We start from the raw sequence: 16,340 nt of genomic DNA, 5'->3' as shown, positions 1-16,340 counted from the left end.
GTGAATGGACAATAATGAGTTGCTGTTATTATCATAGAAGTCCCCCTGTGAGTTAGGATGTCTAAGGTGTGGACTGGGCGGGTTAATGACTTGTGGTTGAGTGTCTGTGCTGACTTGGGCATTCTGTTCTGTCAACAACCCTAGATGCCAGTGGGTAAATATCTGTGGTTTTGCCCATTACCACATTACCACCGCAGCTGTCTTGTCATCTTATGGGTGCACTGAACCAATTCAAGCTCCATTGAAAATAGTGTAAAATCAACCAAGTTTGGAGCCCCATGGCAGGCAACTGAAGTCCCTGAGGCCTCTCAACAAAAAACAATGTTGTTTGGTCCTTCAGGTTTCATTTGATTTTCAATTTTTAGTAGGTTAACCAATGAATTTTTTAATTATCCGCCCAAAACAAACTAACCCCCCAAAAAGTGAATGTTGCCAAGCCCTCCCAGCGGCCATTTTTCAAATGACATCCGTCACCTTCCTCGGGCTCTTCTGACTAATTTTCAATCCCATTTTTGTCTGCTTTGCCCCCAGATGGGTGCCCCTGAATCTACAGAGATGATCCTGAGCCATACTGACACAATCCCACCATTTCCTGGCCCAAACAGACCTCTCTTTTCGAAACAATCTCTGGGGGTACTTTTTGTGCGCCTCGGCCTGGCGGAGAATTTTCCTTGAATTGGGACACTGCACCCTTATAGGAGGGAGGGCCTGCTTGTGGTTTTTGCCCATGAAACCATTGCCAGTGATTTGAAGAATGCAATCTTGGAATCCTAATATGCTTTCTCCTGAAGAGATAATTTAAAGTCACGTGAGTCTAGTGATAATTTGTGTATTTTGCATCTGAACATATCCCCTGCTTTTATCTATAAACTGAAGTTTGCAAATCACTGATAATATTTTGTTTTTGTTATCAGAGGAATGCATGATACAAACAAACAGGGAGTTTAAGCAACAAGTACATCCTTCAGAAGAACAATTGTCATTTTGCCTTTATGAAAATGCTGCAGGGATTGAAACATCAGGCCCTTTACTCAATTTGAAAATAAAATGACTGAAGTATGAAATGCACGATCCATTTTTAATAGATTTACACTGTTGTCATTTTCCCATGTGGCAAGTACATCATTCAGAATGTTATCTGTATCATATAGTTCCACTGGAAAGGCATTTCCTTTCAACATAAAAGACACTCTTCATTTTCATGTTTTTGACCTTTTGCTTTGTGGTTTCTTCTTTCAATATGCTGGTGTTTTTATGGCCTGGAAGTGTCAAGGTTTTGAATTCCTTGGCATTTGTGCAAACTTTGACTTCTGGCACAGCACTTAAGTTACCTCCTAGCTTGTAGCACGGGAGAAGGAAAAAAAGACTAGGATAAAACTTCCAGAAAGTAATTTAATGATACTCGCATCGGGTGTCTTGATCTTTCAGGTCAATCGTGTCATCAGTAGTCTGCTAAGTAGTGAAATGATCAGATGTACTTGCCCTCAAGGGAGGAAAAGCAGCCTTTTCATTGGCTAGAACTTTGTTGATCTGTGCAAGGCCATCCCATAATAATCCTATAAAAGGTGAGCCACAACAAGTGGGGATTCAGCGTATTAGCTGCTGAAAATTTGCCTCGCCTGCACTTTTTGGTTCCGGTGCACAGAGATTGTACATGCTTGGCCATGTATAGCTTTGTGGGCCGAAAAGGCCTATGCCTCTGGCTTTTGCTGTTTGTGGTGCTGCTAGCCCTTTGTCAGGCACAGGACGATGTCTCAAGTTCATCCTCGTGTAAGTTTGGGGCTGTGTTAAAATACATGACCACTTCTGGTTGGGGGATTCACCTACTGACCCTGGCAATGCTTAAATGTGTTCTGCACCCCTATTGTGCTCCTGGGGCTGTCAACTTGAACATTTATTGTTATGTGTACTCTCACCTTTCTGACGCTTGGGGGAAGTCGAAGAAAAAAGAAAAGGTTACCCTGATGCTTAAGTAACGCTCATGACTAAATTGCCTTCTAGTTGTAATTGCAGTGTGAAAAAAAATGGTACTGTAACAGTGTAGCAGGGTTAGGGCAACCATTTTCAAAAATGGGACAAGCTATTTGCCATCATGAAGGATGGAAGACTTCTTCCTCTACAGTGCCATTTGTGGTCTTAGGGAAATGGCACGAGGCTGTTTGTTTCTTATTAGTTTTCAGTATACTATTAACGTATATATTCTGTGTGTATTTAGCACTTGCACAGTAGGAACTTTAGTGTATTCATGCCATTTTTAGATTTCCGTCAAAGATGCCTATTGGGTTTCGTTTCAAGCACTAATTTGATTTCACCAAAGAGGCCCTTGTAATAACTGATTGGCGCCCGTAGTGGAAATCAACAATTTATGTTGTAATGACACCAAATGCTAAAAAAATTTTTTACTGTTTTGCTTTTTGATGTTGATTTTCAAGCTTCGAGCTCTAAGGAGGATGGGTATCCGAAGCGACTTCCATGCAAGGACAACAATCAGAGAATCTCTCTCCATGGTGAAACCTACTTTATGGACAAATGTTCGGAATGCACATGCAACAATTCCACACTTAGTTGCCGGTTTGTGTCCTGTCAGCCCCCGACCTGTGCCAATCCACTAGAATTTGAAGACGTATGCTGTGCAGCCTGCCCTTATAGTAAGTTTATACAATATGTATAAAGGTACAGTCCATTTGTCATTTGTGCATTTTGTTCCTTTGAGGCATCAAAATTACTCAAAATCTAAAGGAGAGTGACTAAGAACAAACCTGATAAAGTTTCAGCTGAGTGAAAACTGTATTCAGTTATAACTATAACTAAAGAAAAACACTATTCCAGCATTTTGATTTTCGAGTTGTGTTTCGAATTGCACCTGAATTCAGGATCTTGGGCGAGATCTCATGTTTAGTTGAGAGGAGCCGCACAATGTCATGTACTGAACCGATGGATTACTGTAATGACGTGTCCAAAATGGCCATTCTTTCATTATTTTCTTCAACATGACAGCTTGCCAGAACGACAAAATTTCACAGGGAATTTAGTCTGGCCCACAACCCATCTTTAAAATAAAGCATGGATTTCAACAATTATTTCAACAGCTACATTTTGGATAAGAGCAGATGATGGACTGTACCTTTAAAGATGGTAAGGGGGGTAACATTAATCCTAACAGTCCTCAATCCTCTTATATGGGTAAGATTTTATGTACGCCCTAGGGGGTAAATTTGGGTTAAATAGTGTATGTGGTTTTCTGCCCAGGTCAATCACATCTTGTGGCTGAAACACACTTTTCGTACACTGGAATCTAATGTTTGGCAAACCAAAGAGACCTCCCCAAATCTTTCACCGTAACCTCCTGAAAACTAACAATTCACAGAACACAGCAGTGTTCTTGAATTACAAATAAAATCTGTTTACTTGTGCTGTTTATGCACTTTGGAGAGTGTCCACCTGAGATGATCCTAGAAATGTAACCAAGAGTCACTGCTGGGATTCTTTGTCATAGATGTAGCTACTAGAAAATGTACAATATGACAAAGTGATTCTTTCATGCAGTATAAAAGAACTTACATGTACATTTGCTGTAGAAATGGAAAAAGGTAGAAAAGAGGGTGAAATTCCCCAACTTTCTTGAAAAGACAGTGGAATTGACCTACTTTTACTGTCGAGAGTTTATCAGTTTGCCCCTGACCGAGTTCTGCCCTCTTAGAAAAATGTTGTCTCCTCCTCCCCCCCCCTTAAAAGAACCCTATCCTGGTGATGCCAATTATCATAGTACGCATTACTTGTGTACAAGTTTTGAGCCGGCTTTGGCAGTCATGAAACACCATGCAGTAAATTGATACGATGTCAGCAGGTGTCTTGGTGAATATCCTGGTACCTGCCAAGCTCCTGACCTTTCCCTCTGTCTGTGTTGGAACTTTTTGTTGTAATTTTTTAAAGAGAATTCAAGCTTGTGAATAGTACAGATAGATGCAGAATAGATGCATGTAAGTAGGTTTTTAGCAAGTGTCTGCTGTTGCACTTAATCTATGGACTTGTGTTAAGCCCTTGAATTTTCTAACGTTTTGCTCTGTTTAATTGAAATGCATTTCAAGATGCCTGGTCTTGTTTGGGTGTAGGTTTCAGATTTGATATAGCACGACACACCAGCATTACCCGGAGGCTAGATGCAAGTGTGGCACAAAAAGAAAGTGTAATGATAATTTGCATTTTAAAATATCATTTAAAAAAAATTAAAATAAACTATGGCATGTACGTACACACAGAGTGAGCAAATGGGCAAGTTGGTTTAAATGTCGCTTGCGAAGATTACTGGTTAAGTCTTACAGTGACCAGCCTATTGTTATACTGTCCGTATGTAATCTGTGATGCAGAAGTTGACTTATTTAAATACCCATGTACCTGTCCATGCATGCCGGTGTATGCATGCACAAATAGGTTCTAGCACTTAAACACTGGAGAAATGTCAGGCCAAGCAGGCTGGAGGGAGAATTGTCTCAGCATGCACAATATAAGTGCTCCAAGTGCAACTGCAGAAGCTTGGAAGACATATTGCTGACGTCTCTGTGTTCTTCCATGATGATGCACCTGTGATGCAAGGTCATGGCCTGCAGACTAAACAGCTCCCCTCCTGCTCAAGAAATGGAGCACATCATCACGGACATTTGGCATTGTAAAAACTAAATGCGGCGTTTGCTTGCAAAACGGTCCACAAAAAACTGAACTGACTGTCAGGGGTTTAGATAACTTTCTTCAAGCCATGAGTACAACACCCACTTCCTTGCTTAGAGTAGAGAACAGTACTCTTTTGCCCTCAGCATTGTTTTGTATTGTACTCTTCTTCATGAGAGGGAGAGTACTGTACTCCCCAAGAGGCGGAGGAACTGAGTACCAATATTATGCGAGTTAGTCCTTTTGAAGGGGGAGCGGGTTAGCGTGTTAGCGTAGCGGTTCTTTCCTCGCTTTGCACCAATGAGGCCCAGGTTCGAGTCCCGGCTTGGCCCAGGCTTTAAGAGCATTTGGTTTCCAGTCCATACTCGCTCTAGCAGGTTTTCTCCAGGTACTCCGGTTTCCTCCTGCCTCTAAAACTGGACCTTCTTCCTAACTTCGTAATGTGATGCTGATGAATAAAGTGTATGAATAAACGTACAGTTATTGCCGCAAATAGCCTGAGTTGCTGAAAGCGCCATTAAAAGAAAACAACAAGAACAACTAGGCCTTTTGCCATAGTAAATATAAGAATACTTGCTATTTCTCTTGAAAAACATAGTAAAAAACAGCGCTGAACCATGAACTCATGGCACCAAAGACAAAATCACATTAGTCCGTATCCACTCATGTGCAGCGACACATGTGAGGCTACTATGTGCAGATGTCACGTTGACCGGCCGCCGTGCGCACACACCTGGCGGTGCCGTGGCCATTCGGAAAATTACGGTGCATTTCATTGCTTGGCAGTGAAATGCTCTTACACTCACAGTCTAAAACTCAATCTTTCTAAGGTGTTTCTGACCCAAATTTTCCAAAAATAAAAGCTAGTTTCTTATTGGTGTACCGGAAAGCCTCTAAAATACCACTTGAAAAAATGCCCGTTTTTAGCGGATCGAAACTTCGCATTTTTTGGCCCTTGCTTCATCCCACATAACTTGAACCCCCGTGCTCTGACCACTATAGTTGAAGAGCAGACCAGCAGAGACACTATCACTGTTCATTTGTTCCTCCTCACTGGAGTGTGCTTTTCTGCTTAAGTCAGGTTTCTGTCTGCTTCTAAAGAGTAAGAGATCGAAAGCCAAATTCTCGTCACTAGATCTATTTTGGCACACCGTGTTCGTTTTTAGTCCTTTTAAAATTTTTAGTGTTTTGGTGTTAAAGTCTTTTCAGTCTTTTAGTCCTTTTGGTTTTTCTGTCCTGTTTTTTCCAGTACTTTTTCATTAATAAATTCTTTTTGTCCTTTTTTTAAAGTCAAATCTTGGTGACTGAGTCCCTATTAATTCAGTTTCCTGTGACCTTTCCCTCAAAGATCCTCGGTTTAGTTTGAGATTTTTGATTTGGTTATTTTTGTGAGTTCCCTGTTGGCGTGCCATTTTTCCAAGTTACACAGATGAACATGAACAAATTGATTTCAGTAGTGTCCGCTACAAATGTTACTCTGTTGGGCTGGGCGTAATTGATAAAACACGAAAAATATGGAAACTTAAGGTACTCTTTCTGTAGTAGAAATCACTGCGTATTTTACGTTCTGCATCAGGTTTTACGCTGCATATTTTGACTACATTTCCAAGTCGGGAAGCGTACATGTAGGCCTATATGCCGGTACGCCAATATGCATGTTGTCTAAACCCCTGGACTGTGTATGTCAATGACATGCATGTAAATGCCCCAAGTCTTTTTTCATATGCTGGTATGCATTTGTACAAGTAATAAGATATATGTCACAGGATGTTCACATTCCTTATACTCTACTGTTGTAGACTATGTCATGCAGCCTGTTTTGCATAAAAATGCAACATGCAGCCTGTTTTGCATAAAATTGCAACATGCAGCCTCTTTTGCATAAAATTGCAACATAAAGGTATGATGCGTGCAGTATCCACATTGTGACATTAGTAAGTCTGAGGACTATTTAGACATTATATAGTCAAAATTACAACCTGAAAGTTAATGATCAAAAGTCAGATCATAAAAGTCAATTGCCACTTCTCACTTCTCTGGGAACAGGAGCTGCCAAATAATCCAAAGTGATGTCTTTGTCACAATTCACCTGTTCCAATAGTGTACATATACCGCGGTATGACCTCTTTTGAGACCTGGGCGTAATGTCGCGGCGTTGCTCAACACATGATTTTCCATAAGCAGAGGCTCCATGTAAATACTGCTTACGATCTCCATGAAGTCAAGAAGACTGTAAGCAGTGTGAGCACAGCTAAAATACGCTAACCTTTGAGGAAGAACAGTAGAAACAGTAGAAATCTCCATGCACGCAAAACTGTTAGCACAAAGCCTATAGCCCCGCCACGAAACAGCGCTTAAGGTCAGCAAATTTTTGTGCTGAAGTTGGCACAACTTTTCTGCTAACTTTAAGGAGCTAAGTGAAATTTGGCTCTGGACAGTTGTGACTGTGACCTGTGGTGACTCTGGTTGCATTGTGTTTTGTCTAATATGCAGCCAACTTGTCAGGATATCCTGCTTGTTGCTAATAAGCCCACGAGATTGTTTGTCCATAGCAGCGAGCAGCTAATATTTTTTTTGTGCATGAAACAATGGGAATGCAGTCCTTTGTCAAAGTAGTACCTGTATGATGCATATGTTTGGACTGTGGGACCAGCCTTGCAAATTTATAACCGGTTGAACAGCAGCTAGATGTATTAACCTTGGTCACAACTTTGGGAAAGCTCAGATTAAGGGCAGTTTCCATTGCAATTATATGCAAATAAATATGCTTATTGCATTTAGTCAAGTCAGTGGAGTTTATTCTGTAATGTGCTCTTACAATTGAAGCCCATCGGATGTGGCAGAATTTGCATTAAACCATTTCCCTTTATCACTTAATCCAGATATAACGGTGACAGATGTGGAACCGCAGGTGGCATCTGGCACCTCTATTGAGGAGGGAATCGAGAATGAGATTGGCCTTGACCTGAACGTGATGTATCTCAACACAAGAGAAACCACCAGCATAGCTGGTGAAGGCTTGTGGACGACCAAGCTTTGGATGAGTACCTACGCAGATGGGTCCAATGAACTCTCCGGCACGGTAGTGGAGGAGGCACTGACGGAAGGGCAACAGTCTCAGGACTTGAAGAAGTCCCCAGATGAGCTCTTCACCATCCGTGGCATACGCTACAGGTTTGACCTGACCGATCACACCTGCAAAGAGGCCAAATATATCTGTGCCAAGTTCAACAAAGGCCCAAGCCCAGCAGTGGAAAAAGACTATTTAGAGTACTATTTCTCAGCTGTTCCCACGGAGGAAGTTTTGACCGGCTGCACTGAAATGACCGACTGCAGAGGTAGGTTGCTCTTTGGTTTTCAGATGGTTATATTCAAGATCTTAATTTTTAAATGTCTAATTGTTATTCTGTGGAATGGTTATTTTGTGCACAATGCCTCACTTCACCGAGTCGGCCAGTGTGATGTAATGTGCTGAGAATAAATCAGTTCTGCAGAAAGAGGCATTGGCTTGGGTCAAAAATTTGCAATTTCTTTTCTTACCTGCCCTGCAATAGGTCCAGCAAATGTGATTGTACAGAATGTCGAGCCAGTTATGGAAAGCGGCTCTGTAATTCGAGAGAATGCAGTAGAAAGCATCTTTTTGGATCTGAACGTGAATTATGCGGACACGGAAGAAACCACAGACGTCTCCGGCCAGGGCTTGTGGACAGCTAGGATGTGGATGAGCAGTGACGAGAATGGGGCCAGTGTTGTCGAGGGCACCAATGTGGAAAATGTCTTGACCGAGGGGCAGCAGTCTCAAAACCTGGACAAAGATCCCAGTGAGCTCCTCACCTTCAACAGAATCCGGTATGCCGTGGACCTCACCGGCCGCACCTGCAGTGAGGCCAGGTACCTCTGTGCCAGATTTGACAAGGGTCCTGCACCTCAGTTGTCTCAGCAATACACCGAACTGAGGTTAAGGGGTGATCCTGGGGAACCTGCCCTGACTGGCTGTACCGAGATTGAGCAGTGTGAAGGTACGGTTGACTCTATCATACGCTGTCAACTTCTTGAAATTGTTTCCTTTTTTACCTGTCCTAGAATTTTCCATTGTGTTCACCTTGTCAAACTTCCATGTGTCAGTATAAAAGTGGAATTAAACTTAAAACTACCTGGTGCATGGGAGGGTTGAGCGTGCGTGGAGCCCTGCACCAGTCAGGTGTTGTAATGATCAGGTTTCACTTTGCAATATTGTCTGAGAGTGTAAAAACAAAATGTACCTTAGTTGAATGTCACCCAAATCTTAAACAAATGACCACCAAGACTTAGCTCTTGTTGAAAATTCCAACTTCATGAGGGACCGGGTTTTTGATACCTTGTTGGTTAAAAAAACTTGGTATTTTTTTGCCCAAAATAATATTGCACCTTGGACAAGTTTGTTGTGAAATAATACCATTCGTTACTGGTTGAAGTATAAAAACTTCTCCTAACAACCGCAACTGCTTAGTGCTCTAAATTCACATACATTGAGATACGTCACCGTCTGTTTCAGCTTGTGATCGGGGCCAATTCATAGAGCTGCTTAAGCATGAAATTTGCTTAAGCACTAAAAAACCTTACTTGATGAATCAGGTAACCAGCCAAAACTCCATGTTACGTATATTGTTTTGGGATCGTATTTAGCTGTTTTTTGGTTAGCATGACTAACAGATAGAGTTTGAGCTGGCAACCTTTGTTTATTAAGCAAAGTTTTTTCCTGCTTAAGCAAATTTTGTGTTTAAGCAGCTCTATGAAATTGGCCCCAGGCAAATGGGCACCTACATACATGTACATGTATAAGTTGTGGTCTGCATTCAAAGGTGTAAAGGTAACCGACCTGGAATGGACTCCAAACATTGGCAACATGCAGTACGGAGTCCCTACCCCCATGACCATTGATGCCTCTGTGTCCACTGCTGCTGACAGCCGGGAACTGTCTGGGTCCGGTCTGTGGAGAATGGACCTGTTTGGCAGCAGCAACATGGACGGCACCGGCCCAAGAAAGCTAGTCAAGACACAGATCCTGGATCAGGGGGGCCAGGCCACACCTCTTAGCAGCCCCGGCAATCCCATTCAGTTCTCAGATGTGAGCACGAGCTTCCCAATCGAGGAGGTCGGCTGTCCCAACTTGCCGTATCTCTGTCTGGAGTTCAAGAGGGGGGACAGTCCCAATCCGGATTACAAATTTGGCACGGCAGATGGTGGGGATTCTCTCATTAAGTGCAGAGAGGAAAAATTGCAGAGGTGAGTTTGCATGAAGAAAAAACCTAAAAATAATTACTCTTGCATCATACAATAAACTGTGCAATCAACTTCTGGAGAATATCAAGGTCCGCGTTGAATAAAAGGTTTTAATCACATTTGAAGGGTCTGTGCAGATCCTTTTTTTAAAATGCAGCCCTGGAAGTGTCTAAATTAACCATGTTAATTCTTTTGATGTTTTAAAGGGTCTACGGATGCCTCTTTGGTTTATTACACTAAATATTTCCATATACTTAAACAAAATTGTGATGTCTTCCCAGAGAGAGAACCTCGGTATAGCATTAAATTTATATACAAAAACAATGCTGGAATTTTTCAAATTTCGCTGTCACAATTTTAACACAGATATTAAAGACATTTAAAACTGCACTTCCGTCACGCTTAACCAAAAGGGATGGGAATAACAGGGAGTATAAAGTGATACAGAAAGCAATTCTCAAGAAAAATATTCAGACTTTACCCTTGATCCTGGTATTGCTGCTTGGATAAATTTGTCCTGTCCCCTGAGTTGTCCAGCCTATGCTCTGAATCCCATGACAGAATCCTCATTTAGTCATTTGTATCATTATTCGCAAATGTTTCCTCTGATCATTGGCATCCTCATTGTGGACATGGGCTGGGGTTGTAGTTTTTTAAAGTGATTATTAAAACTGATATGGCGATTACGTGTAGTTTTCTGATACTGTTTTCTTTTTGCCCAGGTGTATACGTGGCTGGTGTTGATTCGACTCTTCGCAGTGGTGGTCTTGTTGAGGGCGGAGCAAAACAATGACATCACCTTTGACACCGTCGTCCAGACAACAGACGAGAGCCGGCCGGTGGTTGGCAGTGACCTCTGGAGGCTGAACCTGTACGGCAACGAGCAGAGCGACGGCCCCTCGGTCCTCGCTACAATGAGCAGGAGCAGGTGCTCAGCAGATCCCTCAGTGGGCGCCCCGCTGAGGGTCCCTGGAAATCCCCCTATCCTTCCAGCCCATACAGGCCAAGTACGACATGACCGATGTGGACTGCCAGAAGGTCAAGTTCCTGTGTACAGAGTTTAGCCGCAGTCCCTCAGCCTCTGTCTCCTTCGAGGTGACCCCTGTCCCGAATGACCCCAGCGTGTTGCGGGACTGCATGGAGGTACCGGAGGATTTCTGCCAGGGTGAGGAGATGACTCCCCTTCTTCCCCCTCCCCCTTTGGGTTTTACCGAGCTTTGGAGCACAGGGGTGTCCAAATCTGCCTTCAATTTAAAAAAACTGGCACCTCACTTGTTGAAGGTTTGTGCACTTCTCGTGCATATATTTTGATAACCTAAAAGCTTGCCGGAAACGAGACGGAGATACCCCTAGCCCTAACACCAATACTGCCTACCAGATGTCAGTATTTAATGTGGAGAAACCCATCTAGCTGAAACCCAGATTCCCTCACAGATTCAGTCAAGATGGTTTCACATGCCATGAATGATGATGGGATAGGGGTTTGAAGTGCTTCTCCCATTCCAGCGTGGCACTCAAACAGTTTGCCCGTGAAGTAACAATTGCACCACCTGTGGCCATCAGCATTACAGTACAAACTATGCATTAACCTCTCTTTTTTTCTTGACAGATTTTTGGTTCAGTTAGTTCCTTTCATCTACAACAAGTGTGACACCTCATAGTTATCTTGTAGGTGGGGAAATTGTCCTTTAAGCCATGAACTGACCTGCTGGGGTAAATTCATATGTGAAGTAACTTGTCTCTTGCATAAAATCTATGCAACAATAATTTCATGCCAATGAGTGAGATATTATCTCACTTGTTGACATGAAATTATCAAGATGTGTCACTTGGTGGTGTGACTAATGGAACTAACCCCATCAATGTTCACCGTTAATTTTCTGTTCCACATTTTTGTTTGCTGTGCTCAGGTGTTCTGGCTGAGAGGTTTGACTGGGATTACGACCCTGGCAGTCCTATACCTGGCCGACAAACACCGGTCAGTTTCAATGGGGAATTGATCACCAGTCCAAGGAGCCGAGACCTGTCTGGCTCAGGACTATGGAAGATGGGCATGTACGGGAGCAGGAGCCCCGATGGCGATCCCTCGGACCGCTTTGGCTACGTCAGCCAGGCCCTCAACCCGGCCGGGGCAGGCACCACACTCATGGGTGGCACCCCAATGGCCATCCGAGACCAGCAGGTGGACTTCGACATTGGCTCCATCGGCTGCAATGAGTATGGCTACGTCTGTGCCGAGTTCACCAAGGGGGACAGTCCCAACCCCGACTACAAGTTTAAGGTTGTTGGCCGCTCTGATGTGCCATCTACTAATGTTCTAACATCTTGCAAGAAACAGGAGTGTTCAGCACGTAAGATGCAAACTTCCTTATGTGGGGACGTTAAACAAAACAAATATTCCCATTGTATTGTTAAAATGTAGGAAAAGTTGGGAGTGAGTTAGCGAATGGGTCCATGTTTTACATATTGACAGTAAAATTTCAGTGGGAATACATTGCCAGAGGTACATTATAAATGTTGACAGTAATTATGCTCCAACAATTACACAATGTAATGTTTCACTTTCTATTGAGCTATTGCAGGTCTTTCTCAGTTGAATGACTTCTAAACTTTTCTACTGTGTCCTAGGTGCTGTGTTCACTGGACTGGAGTCCTCCATCGCGGATGATAGCTATGTGGTTGAGGGCAGGACAGACAACAACCTCGCCATGGATATCACCGGAATCACGGGCGAGGGATCAACCGAAGTGGGCGGCACCAATCTCTGGAAGGTGGGCCTCTACGGCAGCGCTAACCCTGATGGTGGTGGCCGCAAGCTTGCTTACCAGGAGCAGGTCCTGAGCCAGCCCCAGAGGGATCAGACCCTAGAGATGGACGCGGACCTTCCCTTCCCCAACACCCAGGTTAACTTCAACATGGATGGCCTGCAGTGCGAGGATGTCAAGTACCTGTGCACTGAACTGCGGAAAGACCCGGATGCCAGACCCAATTACAACTTTGAAGCCGTGCCCAACGAGAGGGCCCTGGTCTCCTGTACCGAGCTTGGAGACAAATGCAAAGGTGGGTTGACTACAACCTGCATATTTGTTTTTTTGCAGTGGCCATGAGCTTCTGTTTTTTGTTCTGTGTGGCTGTTTACCTCCCACTTCAACTAAACCTAGGACAGGTCTGTTTGCTTACGTTGTCTCCATGGCCAACGGTATGATTTCTTATTGACGATAAACTTCCATCTCTTGTTTTGTTTAAAGAGATTGACACAAATTTATAATGAAAGTTTTTGTGCATATTCTCACCAAGCACCTATGGTTCTGTTGCATTTTAAGGAAGCTGCTATTAAGTTGTTTCTTTAGTTTGAAGCTTTGCATTCAATTCAGATTTAGACAAGTAATTTCCACTACATGGAACCTTTTAATCTTAAGGTGTGACTGTCACCGACATGGATTGGTCCTATGAGCCTGGTCAGATGCAGATGGGAATGCCAACCCCTCTTGCCATTGATGCCAATGTCCAGACAACACCAGAGAGCCGTGAGCTGGAGGGCACGGGGCTGTGGAAGATGAACCTATTTGCTAGTCGAAATCCGGACGGCTCGGGCCAGAGGCAGTCGGAGCGTTCGCAGATTCTCGATGGCTTTGGGCAGGCAACCCCTTCACCGGCAGGTGGGCCGATTCAGTTCAATGACGTCAACAACGATGTTCCCCATGGAAGATCTGGGCTGTGGGGAGTACGGGTACCTTTGCCTGGAGTTCGAGAAAGGAATTTACGCCAACCCCAGTTACAAGTTTGAAAACAGCCCGGCCCCGGGGATACCCTCATCAACTGCAAGTCTGCTGATTGTGGAGGTGAGATTCCGTTTTATAATGGACTCCATCAAGGTATTTGTGACCTTGAGTAGGTGTGGTATTCAGAGGCAAAGTTTGCCCAGCAAATTGTCTCAAAAAGAATTATGTGGTGAACATTTACAGCCCTGTATTAAAGATTGTAAGTGAAGCAGTGGGAATGTGTGATGTGTGCCTTTTCTCAGGGGCATGTTTAATATTAGAAACTGACTTCCATTTCAAATGACTACATGATGAAAGATGGGTTTGTGCTTGTTTGCTAGGTGTGTACGTATCTGGTGTGGACTCCACTCTCCGCAATGCAGAATTGTACGAGGGAAAGCCAAACAACCTCGTCCAGTTCGATACCGTTGTGCAGACCAACTGATCAAAGTGTACCAATGTTCGGACGCAACATGTGGCGCCTGAATCTGTATGGCAGCGAACGGCCCAATGGACAGGGTGAGCGCCTCAACCCACAAGAGCAAGTCCTGTCGGATTACTTCAGCAGCCGCGAGCTGGCCACACCAGGGAGATGCCCTGAACTTCCAGCCCATCAAACGCCGAGTATGACATGACGAACGTCGACTGCAAGAGACTGAAGTACCTGTGCACCGAGTTTAGTCGCAACCCCAGCTCCTCACGGAACTTTGAGCTCACCCCCCGTCCCCAACGAGAGAGTACTCAGAGACTGTATGGAGGTGCCTGATGAAATGTGCAATGGTGAGTTTAATGGCGACAACGGACAGAGCGCTCACTGTCCTAAACTTAAGAGTACTGAATCTTTTCAGAACCACACATACCCACAAAAGAGATAATTCACAATGGTATCTCTGCAAAGCTTCTACCGTATTAATGGCAAAAGTTGCAGATACTAGAGTAACTTAAAATACAGTTTTTATTTAAAGACAGTCATACAGTGAGAGGATATAAAATAATTTCCATGAAAATTTTTTCTTTAGTTTGTATTTTGCCAAACCCAGCTTTTGCATCTCCGTTTGGTTATCGAGCATTCTCTTCATCTGCAGCTTTTGGCTTTTAAATTACTGTTCTTATTTTACCCAGCCTCTGAGAAAATTGTTGCTATTAAAGATTTAAACGTTATACCTTATCAGCTGCTCAGATTCTGTAGATGTGTTGAGAAATCTGATTGGAAATAACGTCCGATTATTGAAATGGACATGCAGATTTCTCCATTGTTTTCATTTTTGTGCGCCTTTTTTCCCAACCTAAGGTGTGATCATTGAGGATATGGACTGGACCATGGAGGAACCCACCAGCAAAGTCACCCCTGGCACCCCCCACACCGATAAGGCTGAACGTGGGCGTGGAGTCTAGACCTTCAGCTGGCAGTGCCAGTGGGGACGGCCTGTGGCGAGTGGGCATCTTCGGCTCCCACCCGGCCCGACGGCAAGGGCAAGCAGATTGGACTCACGCAGCAGATCCTGACCCGTGACCAGTCAAGCCGTGACCTGACGGCTGGCCAGCCCCTCGACTTTGTTGGGGTGGATACTGAGTTTGACCTGTCGGCCATCGGCTGCGAGTCCGAGTTCCAGTACCTGTGCGTGGAGTTTGCCAAGGGTCGGCGGGCCCAACAGACTTTAAGTTCCAGACTGCCGGCGGGGATGATGTCATCGTCAAGTGCAAGGATGAAGAGTGTCGTAAAGGTTTGTTTGGGCAAAGTCAAACACATTTGGTCATGTCTATTATTTCATGTGGGCATATACTGAGAATGTCCCAACATCCCCACAAAACCCACCTGGAGCAAATTAAAAAAAAAACACTTTATATAGTGTAATGACAGAGCTTGCAGACCACCGGGGTGGCACCGGAGCCTCCAGGGTGGAGAACAAACTCCTGGTTAGGTATGGATTATACAGACACTCTTAGGATTTCAAATGGGGCAATCAAATAAAACCCTATAAATATGCACCTTTGGCTGGTTTTAAATGGTAGTTTAACTGTACATGATACACTTGTCACCTTCAAAAGGAGTACTTGAATTGTCGAGTCTGAGTTTCAATCATGGCATATTCGGCTGTGGCTATTGAGTAAGTGGTGCTGTGAGTCTCCATAGCTGTCAATAGAGATGTCTGATTCAAAATGATTGATGGAGTGGATGACAGTGCAAGTTCCATTCAACTTCATTGTATGCAGGAGTTAAAGTGCGTGCCTCGAAATCTCTGACAGCTATCTGACGACCTTGAAAGAGAACACCCCCATCCAATCGTGTCATCTACGATGTCACTGCCTTGACCACTCCGGACAGTGGAGGGGGCCATGGGAGCCAACCTGTGGGAGATGTCGCTGTACGGCAGCAGCAACGTGAACGGCGTGGGCCCGCGCCTCAACGAGGAGCGGCAGGTCTTCAGCCCCTACCAGCAGGACAAGGAGGTGACGCCAGGGGAGGACATCCCATTCCAGATGGTGGATGCCAACTTCAACATGAGGGGGCTGACGTGCAGGAGGTCCCTTACCTGTGCTCGGAGCTGAGGAAGAACCCAAGGGCGTATCCAGATTTCCAGTTCACACCCGTCCCCGACAGAAGTGTTTTGAGGAAATGCTTCCGCACCAAAGGTGATGGTACGATCTATT

At 44.2% G+C, this 16,340-nt stretch overlaps 2 protein-coding genes across 2 annotated transcripts; both read left to right on the top strand.

The window, feature by feature from the left end:
* Nucleotides 1–1,579: 1,579 nt before the first annotated feature.
* On the top strand, nt 1,580–9,934 carry LOC147798278 (uncharacterized). The gene is made up of 5 exons (XM_087139945.1): nt 1,580–1,770; nt 2,433–2,648; nt 7,548–8,003; nt 8,220–8,684; nt 9,507–9,934. The coding sequence occupies exons 1-5, from the start codon at nt 1,665–1,667 to the stop codon at nt 9,932–9,934; spliced, it is 1,671 nt and encodes a 556-aa protein (XP_086996071.1). The 5' UTR covers nt 1,580–1,664.
* An 861-nt stretch (nt 9,935–10,795) lies between these two features.
* Nucleotides 10,796–16,042, top strand: LOC147798277 (uncharacterized). The gene is made up of 7 exons (XM_087140460.1): nt 10,796–11,092; nt 11,838–12,278; nt 12,556–12,987; nt 13,347–13,769; nt 14,030–14,468; nt 14,980–15,412; nt 15,903–16,042. Exons 1-4 carry the CDS (start codon nt 10,942–10,944, stop codon nt 13,712–13,714), a joined length of 1,392 nt encoding a protein of 463 aa, XP_086996586.1. The 5' UTR covers nt 10,796–10,941; the 3' UTR covers nt 13,715–13,769; nt 14,030–14,468; nt 14,980–15,412; nt 15,903–16,042.
* Nucleotides 16,043–16,340: the final 298 nt, after the last annotated feature.

The sequence above is a fragment of the Acanthaster planci genome, linkage group LG08 (assembly GCF_054643075.1).
Source record: "Acanthaster planci isolate LZ-2023a linkage group LG08, COTS_SCS, whole genome shotgun sequence".
Taxonomy (NCBI): Eukaryota; Metazoa; Echinodermata; class Asteroidea; order Valvatida; family Acanthasteridae; genus Acanthaster; species Acanthaster planci.
This window is presented reverse-complemented; position numbering and strand designations above follow the sequence as displayed.